The sequence below is a fragment of the Halichoerus grypus genome, chromosome 9 (assembly GCF_964656455.1).
Source record: "Halichoerus grypus chromosome 9, mHalGry1.hap1.1, whole genome shotgun sequence".
In the NCBI taxonomy this organism is placed as follows: Eukaryota; Metazoa; Chordata; class Mammalia; order Carnivora; family Phocidae; genus Halichoerus; species Halichoerus grypus.
Window position 1 is genome coordinate 35,385,889 of NC_135720.1, and position 17,009 is coordinate 35,402,897.

At 37.1% G+C, this 17,009-nt stretch overlaps 1 protein-coding gene across 9 annotated transcripts in view; it reads left to right on the plus strand.

Annotated features, from left to right (window-relative positions):
- PTPRK (protein tyrosine phosphatase receptor type K) overlaps nucleotides 1-10,272 on the plus strand; it is a 550,719-nt gene extending 540,447 nt beyond the window's left edge. For all 9 annotated transcript variants that reach the window (XM_078054756.1, XM_036105511.2, XM_036105421.2 and 6 more), the window contains 5 exons: nucleotides 2,980-3,111; nucleotides 3,259-3,384; nucleotides 5,981-6,144; nucleotides 6,678-6,813; nucleotides 9,639-10,272. In XM_078054756.1, coding sequence (XP_077910882.1) covers nucleotides 2,980-3,111; nucleotides 3,259-3,384; nucleotides 5,981-6,144; nucleotides 6,678-6,813; nucleotides 9,639-9,692 — 612 coding nt within the window. In that variant the 3' untranslated portion in view covers nucleotides 9,693-10,272. The remainder of the gene's footprint in view (nucleotides 1-2,979; nucleotides 3,112-3,258; nucleotides 3,385-5,980; nucleotides 6,145-6,677; nucleotides 6,814-9,638) is intronic.
- Nucleotides 10,273-17,009: the final 6,737 nt, after the last annotated feature.

Genomic DNA, 17,009 nt, shown 5'->3' on the forward strand with positions numbered 1-17,009 from the left:
GTAAGAGACTGCTGTCTTTGTTAGCGTGAAGTGTCATGAAAAGCTACGTGATGTGATGAACACCGGCTGGTTTTCTTTTCAAGAAAATTAACAGGGCCTAGAAAGGAAACTTGGAAATTTTTTTTTGAGAATGATTTTGAATTTCCCCTACAGGGATTCTTAGGAACTCTAAGTTTTAGGCCCCATTTTAAGTTTGGAGCTTGGTTGTCAGTTATTATATTCTGTACAGGAAATACCTGCAGGTCATATTTTCCATCTTAATTATTTTCAGAAAAGAAAATCATGTTTATGTATTTTGAATGTTAGGTGAGGAATGAATTTTTAAAGCCACATAATGCCTTACCTTACGGTAGTTGTGTTAATTTGGGAAATCTTTATCTCTGACATTTAATGTTCCAGTAATTTATGGCTAACTTGTTTTATTGGCCAATAATTATTAGAGACCCTTTATAAATAACTAGGAGAAGGCACCGAGGATACATGTTAATACATCCATCGTTAATGAAAAAACTGTCTTGCCCCACTCCAACCATCACAAAGTGTAAGTGGTAGAGTGTATCCTCAGCAGGTTAGCATCCCATAGACAGAACAACATGCGGAGAGAGTTTTAAGTCAGTCCTTGGCTACCTTGCTGGGTTACCTTGGAAAGAAGCAAGAAGGCTCTCCAGGTTCAGAATCCTTTTAAACAGCTCATCATATTCATTTGTAAACATTTCTAGGTTTTGCCTTTTCATCTATAGAACCATAGCCAGGAGAAATTAGAAGTCAGGGTCCATGCCTATGTGACTAATAATGAAGCTTTCTGCATTGTTGCTCCTATTGTGTTTTCGAAAATTAGCTTCTGATAGTAGAGACTTAGAAAGCCTACTTTCTACTTCTAAGACTAGTCTTTTAGCCAGTTACTTTGCTCTTTTTATGTTGCAGAGCGGAATAGTCTAAAGACAAGCTCAAGTGAAAAGTTCCCGTTCTTGCTATGACCAGAATCTTGCCTTGTCATTAATCACATCCACTGAAATCACACCAGATCCTCATTGTTATCTTTTTCTTCCCATTTTAATTGTCTGGAAAGACAAATATACTAAATACAGAGAAAACACACAAGACCTTTTTGTTTCTGAGTCTAGATTTGGAATTTTAAAAGGCTGTGTGGAAAAGGGAAGGAGAAAATACTGTTAGGAAAGAGATTGATGAGGCATAGGTCTGAGACATTTTTTGTCTTTGGCATCGATTGCTGTCAAATTTTTCTTCATTTCCAGTTTGTTTTCTAGTCAGTAGGAAGACTGAACCTTGTTCTCTACCTGTTTCTACTCTCTGCTTAATTCCCTATGATTCAACATAGATACATTTCATAATTGAGACCGTCCGGTGGATTCAGTAGTGGTAGTTGGGGCCTCAGAAAAGTTAGGTTTGGTTTGTCTTATAAGAACAGAGCTCACTGGTCAGCACTCCCCACTCCCTCTACCCTCTAGCAACATCCTCAGTGTTCTGTACCCTTGTGCCATGATTGTGAAGCATTAGGAGGCAAGGCCAAGGATTCTGTGATTTCAAAGCCTCAGATGGGCTCTTCTCCTTACAGAGGAAAGATCTAGGAAAGCACCTGTGTCCCTCAGATCATCTTATTCATCTCCCCTCTCCTGTGACTCAAAAACTGAGTAAATAGCTTGCCTTCCCATGGAACAGACATGTGATTGGAAGGAAAGTTATTCTTCTGACCCTTTTTCATGAGCCTTCATACTTTCTTAGGAGACACTCACCTCAGAAGCAGGTGTAACTCTGTGAGGCTTGAGGTCATTTAGAAGCAGCCATATGAACTGTCAGCACTCAGATTTATCCCACTGTCTTCCACGGAGCTGAATGCCATGGTTAGCAGCATTTCCCAAATGGCGATAAGATCAATGTTCAAGAATCTGTTTCTACACTGATGTTAAGACACTTGAAAAACTAAAAGAGTTAAATGATACAAATGAGTTAGGGGATCACTGACAATTTTATCAGCATGAAGGAAATCTATCTCAGGCAACTGTCTAGTCATTTTTTTACAAACTATTTAATACATAGAAATATAGATCATTAGTCTGCAGAATGACAGATTGCCCAGGTCACATGAGCATACTCTCTCCTTCTGGATAGAGATAATGTGTCACGTCCCAGTCAGGGGGCACTTGGTAAAAAAAGGAGCCATTCCCTTATAGGTGGAGCCAAGAAGTGCATTTTACTTTAAGAAAAATCTTAAGTGATTGAAACTGTCATTCTGATCATGAATATACATTAGAAATGCCCAGGAAACTGGGATGGGCCTGCAAGATGAGCAGAATGTGCTGATAATATCCATATAATGTAAAAGCACACAAGTTTGAGGCATATGTGGTTTTTCTTACTTGAAATGGAAGAGAACCCAGCAGTTTTATATATAGATATAAATCAGATTTATATCTATATATAAATATATATAAAATACACAATATTGAAATATATATAAATATATATAATATATGTATATGTTGATAGATGTTGATAAATGATAGAAGATAGATAGATGATAGATAGATAGATGAAAGATAGATAGGGACACAGATATACCTACATACACACCAGGGAATTTTGTGCCTTCAGCCTCTCAGATTGATTACCTTTGAAAAACTGAAAGAGCCCACAGGTACCTCATGGAGGATCTTAACCTTAAGAAGTTCTTTAGTTTCTTCTTTTGTTTTTGTCCTATATTTACTTCTCTCAGCAAGGTAAAACTTGAATTGCTGTTGAGACTTTGAAGCCCTGCCATCAGATTGACAAAGTAGTGGCTCCAGTATATTCCAGTGGCCCAAATCTCTTATTCCATGGCTTAGGCAATGTCCAGCTCCCTCTCCACGTGGGGCTGTTACACCTTACCTGGTCCTACCTTGAGATGTGTTGAATTGGCTTGTACGACTGATCATTCATTTTAAGTTCTCATGTTTTCCCATCTACCTTGTTTCTTCACAGAGTTACAGGCAACCAGCTGCTTTCATTGTCACACAGTACCCTCTGCCGAACACTGTGAAAGATTTCTGGAGATTAGTGTACGATTATGGCTGTACCTCCATCGTGATGTTGAACGAAGTCGACTTGTCCCAGGTTAATGGCTGGGAGTTGCTTCTGTGTACTCATACACAACCTAATGAAGTAGTAATAAGATGTTAAAATCCGCTTCATACTACCCTCATTGGAGAAAAATAATGCTCATTTTGTTTTTTTTTTCCCCCCAAAACATTCATCATCTAGGGGTGTCCTCAGTACTGGCCAGAGGAAGGGATGTTGCGATATGGCCCTATCCAAGTGGAGTGTATGTCTTGTTCAATGGACTGTGATGTGATAAACCGGATTTTTAGGATATGCAATCTAACAAGAGTAAGTCATTAATATTTTACGTGAGCTGATCCAGAGCAACTGAACATAACCATGTTGGGGTATAATTTCCAATCAGACAGCAGGAAGAGTGGAGTTAATAGGTGTTACATAATCAGTCCTAAAGCTAGTAATCATCTTATACCTTAGTATTAGAAGAAAAATGCATTCCCAAAAACATTTCTGCTTAGAAATGCAGGAAGTTGGCTGTCCTGGTCAGTTACTTAATGTATTACATCAGAAACTAAATTCAGATGCACTGACTCAACTGAGTTTGATGGTCTGAGCCTGGTCTCTGCGCATATGTGGACTTTCATCAAGGTCAACTACATGTTTTATTAGTATTGATATCCAGCCCAGAAGAGGCATATGATTGAAAAATAAGTATATAATAATAATGATGATAACTAAAAGGCTTTACCTCAGGAGGAAGGGATTTGTCGGATCAGCCATTATAGAAAGATGCCATGTCACTATTGCATATAAGGGAGAACCCCACACATGAGGGGAAAAGGTAAATCACAGCCATCATTGATTCTCCTTCACCTGTAATTTCATCTTGCTGAATGTCCCAGGATCTGGCTCTGCCCAGAATTGTAGAACCAGCACTGGTACCACTTTTCCCAGGAGCAAAGGAGCAGCTGTGTTTCTCAGAAATCTTTCTTTCTTTGAGCCTCCATATATTTTACACTAAATGATAAAATTAAGTCTGGGGTCTGTCCTCCAAAAAAGCAAAAAAAAAAAAAAAGTGCTAATAAAAACTGTTTAGATTGTGTAGCCAAATAGCAAACAGAATTTGAAAAGAAATCATTAGTAGCTTCCATGGAATTACTCTCTTTTTAAAGAGGATTACTCTGTTTTTAGTGCACCAGCTTTATGTATGTGTATAATTTTAAGTGTGTGATTCAGATTGTCATGTTTCGGTGTTTTCATATCAAAATGGCTATATGTGTTTCTGGTTAATAAGTCTATATGTATAACTATAAGCAGAGGATATAGTCATAGCCAATTCTGTCGCTCATTTCAGTGGAGAAAAAAAGGATAACTTCAAATCATGTCATAATATCCATGCATATCTTAGATGTTAATTTAAATGGAATCTCATTATGTCTGCACATCTGTTCCATTATGGTTCTAGTAATATTTTAGCTGAGAAACCATAGCACTAAACTCAGAAAGTAAGACTTGTCTTTTTATTGAGCTGTTTATATGAAAAATATTCTAAGGATGGGAACTGAAATCTGTGTTTTTTCGTCGGCATATTTGTTTATTTATCTTCCTCTATGTTTGGTGTTCTGGTTCCTATTAGTGCACGATTTTTTTTCTATTTCTAGTCTTAGTTAATATCGTGCACTTCATGAGATATTTAATATGCACCAATGAGAAGTTGGGTGTTGTACTAGTAGGTCCTTGTGATGCGTGAGCCCTTGCCAGGTGGAAATTCAAATCTGATGGCTATGATACAGCTTATCATGTATTGCAAATACTTTCTTAACATTTTCTTATGAGGCCTTAATGTTTTGGTTCATTCATTCAACAGTACTATTCTTTGGACAGTATTCTGCTAGGTTCTAGTGACACAGAGTTCAGGGGAGAAAGAGAGAGATTTCCTCATCTTTAAAGAGTTTGTATTTTATCAGGGAAGATAAGCACTGAACAAGTCATTGTATAATCATTTATTTACAAATATGAGAAATCTTAGAGAAAAAGGACGAAATCCAGAGTGTTTGGGTGATCTGACATAGCTGGGTGACTAGAGAAGACTTCACTGGGGTAATGATCTTTGAGGCACAATTTGAAGAATCGGTAGGAGCTATTTGGGGTGGGAGAACCAACTATCCTGGTGTTCACAGGACAGAGAGGTTTTCTAGGACACACGAGTTTCAGTTCAAAGACCAGAAGAGTCCCAGGCAAACCCAAGACAAATTGATCACGGTGTTTTGGGATTGAGAGACACAAACAAGGAGATCTCTGAGGCCAAATGGAGAGTTTGTGCAAAGTTCCCCAGGCAAGAAATGACTTAATAAATGGACTAATAGAAGGCCAATGTGTAATAATGCAGTATAGTAAAGGGAAGGTTGGGGAAGGAAGTGGAGCCATATCGTGTAGAAATTTTTAAGCCACTGCAGCAATTTGGATTTTATGTAAGATCATTTGGAAGCCATTAAAGCAGGGGAATGACAAGATCATATTTGCATTTCAAAATAATCATGATGCTGCAGTAAAAATGGTTTGGAAGGAGATCAAAGTTTATTCAAGGAGACCAACTAGGAAGCAATTATCATAATTGGTGATTGGGCCAATGCAATGATGTCAGCCATGATAAAGAGGAGAAGAATTTGAAAGTTATTTAAGGTGTGTGCTTGATTATTGGATATGGGGTGTGAGGGAGAAGCTTATATAAAGGTAATTCTCATGTTTCTTGCTTCTGTAACTTAGAATGTTTCTGTACTAGTATGTACATATTTTGGACTTACCAGCTAGACTCACTCCAGCATAAATGGCATTTATGTCGTGGTGTAAACATGTATGCATCTTCACTTTTTAGTAGAAATTCGAGTCCCAACTTATTTACAGAAAAATGCTCTTCCCTCTACAGCCACAAGAAGGTTATCTGATGGTACAGCAGTTCCAGTATCTAGGGTGGGCCTCTCACCGAGAAGTGCCAGGCTCCAAACGGTCATTTTTGAAACTGATACTGCAGGTGGAAAAATGGCAGGAGGAATGCGAGGAAGGGGAGGGCCGAACCATCATCCACTGCTTGTGAGTATGGCGCCTCGGCTGGGCCGTGTGGGGGCCTGGTGCTCGCTTCCTCACCAGCCTTCCTATTTTCCACGTTAAAGAGTACTCAGCTCACATCTTAGGGATCTCCACAGATAGCATTTCCAAATAGTCTTCCTGTCTCGTGAGTCTCTAATTAACTACCAATTTTCATTTTCATATTTTTTAAGCATCCATTATTATATAGTTATCATATGATTTAAACTCTTTCAAACACTACTTGGAACCACTTTTCTGATGTACACAGCGTACAAATGTACCAAAATTTCGAGGGATCGAAGTCGCAGCAGCCTGTGCCTCCAGCATGTTCCTAAGCATAAACTACAGAGCTAACGTCATCCTCACATGTCCCTGTGCTCTACCATCTACACATACATGCGTACAAATGGAGCAAAATTAATACAAAATGGAAAAAAAATGAAGATCATGTTTTCATTTCCTCAACCTACAAGATTGTGTGACCTCTGGTGACTAAAAGCTGCTATCTAAAATGCCTTGGCTTTCTTTGCTTCCAGAAATGGTGGCGGGCGAAGTGGTATGTTCTGTGCTATAGGCATTGTTGTTGAAATGGTGAAGCGGCAAAACGTGGTGGATGTGTTCCATGCAGTCAAGACCCTGAGGAACAGCAAGCCCAACATGGTGGAAGCCCCGGTGAGTCACAGAATCTCAGACACAGAAGGGAGCAGAGACATTAGACAATCATAACCTACTCGTTGGGTTGACTTCATACACCCAAGGGAATAGGATGTGTAAGTGAGTCTTTGTGGGGACTTTCCTGCCTAACTGATAAACAGCTGAGTATCTCTCTCTACCCACATAAACCTAATCACATATCACAGAAACTGTTCGTGATGAAAACTATTTTCACTTGATTTGGGAAATGTATAGAATTGTGGGGTTTTTTCCTGTGATAGGCCATACATACTAGCTGTAATAAACTTTAGTAAATAGTTCTTATAATAAGAATAAATTCCACTGTCTAAGCCTTATTCTTGTCTATTTTTCATTTCTTAAAGCATCTAGGTTAACTGGTAAAGCATTCATCCAATGGATATATTCCCTAAGTTGTATCAGCACTTTGGACACCTAATGTCTGTCCTTAACCGTCAAATGAAGTTTATTTTAGTCATTACCTATAATTCTTCTTCATTTCTGGTCAAATTATAAATTTTAAACTGGCCTCATTGACAGTTTTCAACTTTTACCAGTTAGAGCGAGTGGTTCAGATGCTGCCACCTGAATTTTCCAGGGCTCATAAAATCAGAACACAGCTCACAAAATAAGAGACGATAGGAATGGGTATGTCGGAGCTCATCTGGGTGGAGCTGTATGAACAGTAAGAAAGAAAAGTTAAACTCCTCGAGCACATTTTACTTCTAAAGAGAGATGTCTGTGGGTTACACATATGTGCAAGGTGGGATAAGGTCAGGAGCAGCTGTGTAGTTTATGTTCACACAAAGGTAAACCAGAAAAACCAAGGCAAAATTGTTGCTTGCCCTACATTTATCAAGATGATCAGATAACTAAAATGAGCAATTCAATAAACCTTTAAAGTATTCTCACCACTTCCTGCTCATGGATTGTTCACACAAAAAGTACATTGCTTCCTGAGACAAAAATCTGAAGAGTTACATTTATACCGTTTCACTTTTACAAGTGATAACAGACGTTTACCCCTTCTACAAGCCCCCTCAAGCCGCCCCTCCTCTAGCTCATCCCTTGGGTTATTGCTGTTGTCTGGACAAGATGATGTTGGTGCTGACTCGAGTATTGTGGCAATGGAGGTAGAGAAAGGGGGGTGGATTTGAAGGATTTTTGAGGTAGAACTCTCAAGTCTTCTTACAGAATGTAGTGGTTATGTCTTTTGACTCTTTGCTGTCTGAAGGTTTCTTAATGTAAACTCCACCTCTGTCTCAGATCACATCTCCTTAAATTCATCAGTGGGGTCACTTCTGGTGTCAGAATTCAAATTTTACCTCCACATTTAACTCTGATTTCCTACAATAACTTAGGGGGGAAAAAATCTCTGGTTAAACGCAGCCATTCTAGAACCTTCCAAAAAGTTCCTATGTACGTTTACATTCATGTCCCATTAATCCTGACTGAACACCTACCCTCTGATTTGTGTTTAATCAGTGTTAATGATGAGTTCAGTGTGCTGTTGAATTGAACTGACAAGTTTGGTAAGAAAATTAAGAGTGTAAACAAAATTGCTAGTGACAGATTAAAGAGACATAACTGTTTTCAGGCACTTTTTGGCTCTTCAGATGCACTTGCCACAGTGTGGTAGGCTAATTTAAATCACACCTACGTGATAATTAAGGGTAGGATTGATAAAGATCTCTTGGGGGAAGTTTTTATTACCCTAGTTTATTGCTGGAGACACCTGAAAGTTCTCTTTAGAAATAATATGCATTTTAGACTGTTCTCCATTCCAGCCTGAATTTTACCCACTTGGACTGAGTTGAGAAATTTTTAATGACACCTTATAAGTCATAACTTGTAATACAGTCTGATCTTTTCTAAATTCTTGATAATGGAGCAGTACATAGATGGACTTAGAGGAAGGGCAGTTTTAACTCAAACTTTGTCAACCACGTTGTCTTAAATATATAAAGACAGCAGAAACAAATTTTCAGGTATAATAAGCTTAAAAGAACTTAAGAACCACTAAGCATTTTTGAAAAATTTACTTAAATACTCTGATGAATGAAAAGCTATATCAAAAATTAAAAACTTGGAATTGTGAATGGCAGTTTAAAATGACTGGTTTTTTGTTTTGTTTTGTTTTTGGTCCTGCTAAGGAAAAATATCTGAAGGTTGGAGAAGAATATTTGCACATTTCACTGTAGCATTTATTTATATTAAAGAAAAAATAAAAACAATCTAATAGTCAAATCTGTATGTTAGAATTCTATGTAGTGTGAAAAGAAATGTTAAATAACGTAAGAAAAAGGTACATAACAGTGTTAAAGGAAAATAAAATATAAACTTATATTCTCAAATCTATGTATGTAATTACATTTATTCTAAAGTAATTATTTCAACCATGCCTTTAAAAGGACTAGAACAAAACTCAGGCAGTATTTTACCAATAATTGTTTCTAGTAGTAGAATTATGGAACACTTTTTTCTGATTCCTTGTATTTTTCTGCACTGGGCAGTTTTTCTGTAATGATCAGGTTTTACTATTACAATTGGATAAAAAAAAATACTGGAGATTTTCAAAAACTGAGTAGAAAATATGAGGCAAAGATAATATATCTTTTTACATCAAGTCCCTTTTCCTTAACAGCAATCATTAGACTCAGACATAAAATACGTATGCCCAGAAATTAAACTTCCATATAGGAAAACCAGTGGGTAATTCTTGAATAATTTTAAGCGGTGGCTGGGTGTTCCATTGGGGGTGGTGGTTCACCATTAGTCTCCTTTTTCTTAACTTTTCTCAACTCGTATGTGTTCGCCTCTTCCAGGAGCAGTACCGTTTCTGCTATGATGTCGCTTTGGAGTACGTGGAATCTTCTTAGTTGGCTGAGATCCCAGAGTACGTCCACGCAGGAGCCCGCTCATCTGCTGAGCCAGCCGCTCTCGTACCTGTTACACCTGTGCAGAAAGATTTTCATGTGGGGGGTGGGAGGCTTTTACATTCAAGAAGTAAAAGTATTTTTCTTATGAAGTTGTGTATCTTAATAAAAAGGACTCAATTAGTTTCTATTACTGTACGAAAGCATCAACATTTCGTGCCACATAAATTATATTTAATAAGAACAGATTCAAATGAGAACTTATCAGTGTTTGTACAGTGAATATGCAGCTTTTTCTCGCCTGGTTCTGGTAGAACAGCCACCACACGTTGCATGAATTAACAAATTTCTATGTGGCATTTTTCTCCCTTTTTTTTAGATAAAAGATGTTAACTCTTTAAGGAAGAAGTAAGAAAAGCTGTGCAAATTCATAGTAAAGTTCATTTTTTATATGTTTCCAGTGTAGCAGATCTCTATATAAATATATAAATATATATAACTGGCTTATTTTCTTTTGATGTGCAATGATAGCTGGATCATTTAAAGTTCTTTTTAGGGGAAAAAAAAAAAAACATAAGCCAAAGACTCAACTGTAAATATGTCTATATGGAGAAAGCACATTATATTTATTGGTTACTTACATTCCTTTTTTGATGGCTAAAATACTACCACCACACAATCATTTCTTTTCTGAAGAAAGCTTTTTCTTTCACTAAAATCAATTGTAAACGATTTTTGTAGATTATTTTTTGTATGTTTTAGTGTAAGTAGAGGATAAACTTTTTATTCATAAACCAGGAAGCAATGTTCTTTATAGTGACTCTCTTGTGTACATGCTTGTGAATTAAATTTATGTAAAACACCTTGGCAATTGGGTCTTTTAATATAGGACCAAATTAAAACATTTTGCTGAAGATGTGTAATTTTTCACAATTTCATTAGGTAAATAATGGTTTGGTGATCATACATGAGAATTGCACACATTCAAGGGCCTTGCTGATGACTTGCGCAATGCTGAACATCCCTTTAAGCATCGTTTAAATTTTAAAGGAATTGATTTTGTCAGCCTATGAGCAAGCACTGGTCAAGAAAACAAAATGGCAACATTTATGCTTTCAGAGTCAAATTTTAGCAAACTGTAAACCATCAAGATGATAGAGTGTTTCTTTTGATATTTACATGCACAAGCTTTGGGTTCTGACCATAGGAAGTGTGAACAAATCGATGCCAGATTCCTGTTTGTGCATTGTCGTGGGATTTGTAAGTGAACCTTTCTAAATGTGGTCTTGTTCATATGCTCCATATAGCTGTAACTTCACATCATCAGCTTGCAGTTTGTTATTGACTAAAGCATTCCAGTATCCTCCTCCTAGATTGCCAGTACATGACATGGTGCTTATAAAGATTTAACTAAAGTAAGAGTGAAATAAAGTTTTTATAATTACAACAATTGTTTGCACATATTTTCTCTTAACTTCCATGCCTTCATTCCCAAATAAATAGCCTCTTCTCACTGATACTAGTAGACCCCAAAAATTCTATTAAAAGTAAAACGAATGTCCAAGCTACTTTTTTTTTAATTGAATATCAACCGGTCCAGATAAATGGAGGGGGAAAAGGCCAGAGGACTGACTTAATTCTTTTTAGTTGCTATATATGTATGTCACTATCTTTTTACATAATATACATTTTCATACTTCTTCCTTATAGCAAACTTGACAAATAAGTATCATTCCTGTTTTATAGATGTTGGAACTGAAGCTAGTGAGAAAGTAAATGATTTGTCAACAGATTCAAATCTGAGTCTGATTTAGCAGTTCATTCTCTTCCACTAAACACACTGCTTCCCCCAATGGCATGACAAAGAAAATTGGGCACTTCATTCTTACCGTTCCTCATTAATTGGTTTTCTCATAAAGTCTCATTATGGGTATCTTCAAACTTCCATTCACTGTGTACATTATTAGAACATTTGTGACTTTCATTAGTAAGAATTTAGATAAAGAGACTTTATCTTTTCCTAGAAAGACTAATTTACATTTAAACATGGATGTATTTAACAAAAAATCCACAAGCTCCTCCCAGATTTCTTTACCCAGTCATGTTCAGGATGTTAATCCCACGGAGGATTCTGCTTTGCCGCATGACCTTAATTTCATTTCTACTCACCCGATTGTGTCCACACTCCACCAAAATCACCGTAAATACTACTGTTTGCAAAGCTCAGAGGTCCGTGTGGCCTCCAAAATTTAAGCAAAGAACAGAAAGAGCCCTCTTTCTCTCTGACAGGAAATAGTGCTGTGCTTGCTTTCCTGGGGACACCACAGAGGCCATTTCGTCAGGAGACAATGGGGGTAGGTATAAATCTGTTTTTCTCAAAACTCCTATTCAGAAGGTCATTCTTAGTACCCGGTGGCACTCCCTGAGTGGTCCTGTGCTTGGATGGCCACATTGCACTCATTCTGTCCCTCTGGGCAAAAGTGGGCACCACTTTTAGAATTTGTCATGCTTTTCACAGTGAAAGGCCTCTTATCTATCAGTTATTCCTTGAATGGCTGTCATGAAGTTGAATTTTATACATCCCCTTCCTAGATAGGATCACTAAGGAAATGCTGGAAGCGTGTGGACCAGAGACACACAAGCCACTGGGAATTTAGGAGTTTTAACAAAGTCCTCTTGAAAATAAGTGTTAGGCGTCTGGTCTGAGCTGTGTAGCCTTTTTCTAGTATTTGGTCTTTGGAGAAAGGTTTTCATGTGAACGTGTTGCTGTATCACAACCAAATGATCTGACATTGAGAGAGAAAAAAGATCTTCCGCCTGGACAAGGAGGGAGAAGAGACATGTTTACCCCTATACTGATGTGCCTATGTGCTCATGCAATACTCCCGTTACTGAGAATCTCCTGGGTTCCAGGTACTCGTGTAATAAGCTTGGAAGGCAGACATCAACAGCTGCTCCCTCTCAAATCCGCTCTGTTACTAGAAAATGGTGGAAAGAAGCTCCTGGCATCTAAAAAAACATAATAGACAATGAGAAATATTAGAATGCAGGAGAGAAATGACTGTAGCTCAACAAGAAATAGGAGGTAATCTGTTAGCTTCGGAAGAATGCCTTTGAGATTTGCCTAACCTACATAGGAGAGTGACAATACTACATTTTTAATTTAATTTCTATGCACTTCAGCAAGCAGTCCTTTTTCATAACAAAATAGCCAAAAGTCAATATTCTGCCCCATATCCCAGTGCAATATGTAAAATATTTATAAAATATTTCCATAGACAGAAACTCCACAGCCTACCTAGGTGCATTTCAGTGTTTTAGTAAACACCCCCATTCAATGTAGGGACAACATGCTATTTTACGCAACATTTTCCTAAGTGAAGACAGAAGACAGCCAGCTGTGTCCCCTATAATAATTTCTACTTACATATTATTTCATAAAGTTTCCCCACAGCTTAGGGAGGCTCGGAATGGGAGCAATATTATCTGAATTTGTTCATAACTCTATTCCAGTGGTCTGCAGAGTATTAGAATATTATCTCTCTGAAACTAAAAGGAAAAGCTCTGTCTTGGGATCTACTTTTAAGTAAGCTGTAAGTGGCTTCTGGAATATAAATTGTCCAAAAATCAATGGTGGTAGATCTATAACACTTCTGAACTTCAGCTTCCTCCAAAGTGAATTGAAATGCTAACCTGGAAGAAAACAAACACCAGACAGATACTGTTGTTATTAAATCCTGTAAGAAACCAGTAGAAGGGGTTTCTAAATCATTGAAGCAAACATGAAGTCCCTACTGGGGATCAGAAAGCCCCTTTTTTAATGTTAAAGTCTGCTTGGGGAGAGAGATTTTGCAACAGATACCATCTTTCATGATGTATTTTCCAATTGTAGGAAATCTACATGAAATCTAACAGAATACTGAGTGCTGATTCTGATGTGTAATTGTCTTATAAGTCTTAGAGACTTATAAGTCTTATAAGCTTATTAGACTTGATTCACTTAGAAGATATGTAGCATGGAGGCCAAAAAAAAGATTTTTTTTTTTAACCTTTCAGTACTTAAATGCAATCTAAGTAGATACAGAATACGAAGAACAAGAATATTTAAACTGAGTGACCAAAGAGTTCTTTCCTTAAATAGATGTTAGAATGTGCGGACAAGCAAAGGCCATACATTACCACTATTTGCCTGGTCTCAGACAAAATCAAACTGGGAAGGTAGAAAAAAATAAGATCACTATGGCATCCACTTGTTATTTGTTGAGAAAGAGGAGAGGCAAATTCAAATGCCTGCACGGCTAATGGACACTGAGTGGGGAAAGCAGGACAGGTATTTCAGAATGGCCATTCAGATTGTATTATAACAATTAAACCATAAATCTGTTTTTCTCAAAACTCCTATTCAGAAAGTCATTTTTAGTACCCGGTGGCACTCCCTGAGTGGTCCTGTGCTTGGATGGCCACATTCCACTCAGCCGTGTCCCTCTGGGCAGGTGATGTCCTGGCACCACTTTTAAAATTTGTCATGCTTTTCACAGTGACATCCTTTGACCCACATTGAATTTCACAGGGACATCCTTAGTTCATGCATTTTCTAATAGGAATATTTCTCATCTCTGCAAAAATATATCTCCCATTTTTATTAAAACAATATCCCAGGGCACCTGGCTGGCTCAGTTACTGGAACATGCAACTCTTGATCTCAGGGTTATAAGTTCGAGCCCCACACTGGGTGTAGAGATTACTTAAAAGAATAAAATCTTAAAAAAAAATTTTCCCCAATTTTACATTTTCCCAATTTTGGTTGAAAAATGGATACTAGAGATACTCTCGCATCTTCGGTTCTTACTATTAAAAAACACAATAACAAGATTAATGATAGGTGACAACTGCTGTTTGATACGGGAACCAGAGGGAACAATGTGGGGAGGCCAACTCCCACTTGGACTCGAAAACAAGTGTGATGCCCAAAGAGAATGGCACTTAACCTCCCAGCACTGTGTGCTGTGTGGGAATATGGACCCAACAGTCTCTCATCTTTCATGAGTGTGGAACTCGGCATTTTTATGTAGACTCTTAAAGACTGTTGAATGTTAGCAACCACTTAAATTCAAAAACAAACAAACAAACAAACAAAAAAAACCCTCTGGCCCAACCCTGTGCAAACAAAAAAACAAAAAAACAAACCCTTTCAGAAGGCTGCATCTGATGTGGTCTGTAAGAGACACAGTCTCCCAGTTCATGACTTCCATTGTAGAATAACTGTTGTTTACCCTTTCGACCTTCTAAAAATATTCTTTTTTTTTTTATTTTTATTTTTTTTTAAAGATTTTATTTATTTATTTGAGAGAGAGAATGAGATAGAGAGCATGAGAAGGGGGAGGGTCAGAGGGAGAAGCAGACTCCCCGCCGAGCAGGGAGCCCGATGCGGGACTCGATCCCGGGACTCCAGGATCATGACCTGAGCCGAAGGCAGTGGCTTAACCAACTGAGCCACCCAGGCGCCCCTCTAAAAATATTCTTAAAGAAATACGAGCTTTAGTTCTCTCAAAACAGCTATCATGACTATTTTTTCATATTTATTCTTTTCCAATTTACCTTCTCTTCCTACATATTTTTCTGTTTTAAAAAATTTATGTAGATGAATCGTGACTCCTAAGATGAGAAAAAAAAAAACCCAAAAACCATAAAAACAAGGTCGATGTCTTTTTCTGCTCCCTCCTACCTGGACTCAATTCAAAAAAGTGTATTTCAGAAGGTAAATCACACATTTCACCTAATAAGCACCCCCAAAATGATGACTAGAAAATAATTCTTCCGGAAATAATACTATTGAGAACTCAAAAGGAAAGTGCTTGTTCTGTGAGCCATGGGATGGCCTGAACCATTTTAGTCACAAATGCAGAAAAGCATCTGTGAAAGCACCACTCTTCCAGATTGTGATGGTACACACTGATTTCCATGGCAGGTGCGAAACAGTATGGGCTCTTGCCAGCCCACTGTGGGAACTTGAACTCCAGTTCCATAAATCTAATTACCTGAAGCACAGTCAGCAGACTGAAATTGATTTCTTTTCACCTTCATGTTAGTTCTTAGCATGATAAAGTGAGGATTCCTTAATTATTTACTTTCCAATGTCAACTTCTATATTCTCTGAGCTCAAATGGGATCATTGAGGGAAAAAATATAACTTCACATGGGAAATCAGGATTGATTTTCCTCATGAAATGAAAGACATTAGAGGGATATTTAAGATTATCAAATCCAATGCCCTTATTGTTAAGTTTAAGAAATTAAAACCAAGAGACGTCATGTGTCTATCAGTAAAGGTTTGGATAGTAAATATTGTAAGCTTTACAGGCCATTGACTTCTGTTATCTTTGTTGCTAGACCAACCTTTAATGAATGTTTAAAGCAATTATGGGTACCTGCAATAGAAAATCCTTTTCCTCATATATCTGTTTTATAAATCATATTTGATGATTGAAACAAAAATTATAACACCATATGATATTTAAGAAAATGCTACTGCAAAGTGGGGAAGAAATAGGGATCTAAATAGAAATAAGGTTTCCATGCTTTACTCAAAGTGATAAAATAATGATACTGTTAGATTATAATAAGTCACATGTGTATATTATAATGCCTAGAAGAACCACTGAGAATATTATATTAAGATATATGCTCAAAAACACTATAAATGAATCAAGATGGAATCATAAAACATATTAATACAACAGAAAATTAAAGGAAGAGAAATAGGAGTGAGAACTAGATAAAATGAACAAAAAACAAATAATTGAATGACTTAAGTGTTAACATATTAATAATTACCTTAAGTGGTCTAAGTATGCCAATAAAAAAATAGATTGTCATATTGGATTAAGAAAATGGAAGCTAACTATATACAAAAAACTCACTATATATTCATTGAAATAGGCTGAAAGTAACAGAATTAAAAAAGATATGCCATGCAAGCTTTCAATTTAGAAAATAATTAGTAACTACTATTAACATCTGATAGACTTCTGAGCAAATAAAATTACTACATAAAGGGATATAACACAATGATAAAAAGATCAATCCACAAAGAAGACATAATGATGCTAAATGTGTACACACCAAGCCACAGAGCCTCAAAATGCATGAAGCAAGGAGAAATAGATAAATCCACAATTATATGTGGAAACTTCATACCCCACACTCCCTCCCACCAGCAACTTATAGAACTAGTAGATAGAAAATCACCAAAGACATACAAGATCTGAACAATACAATCAACTGACAGGGTCTAATTGAAAAATTTAAAATACTCTACCC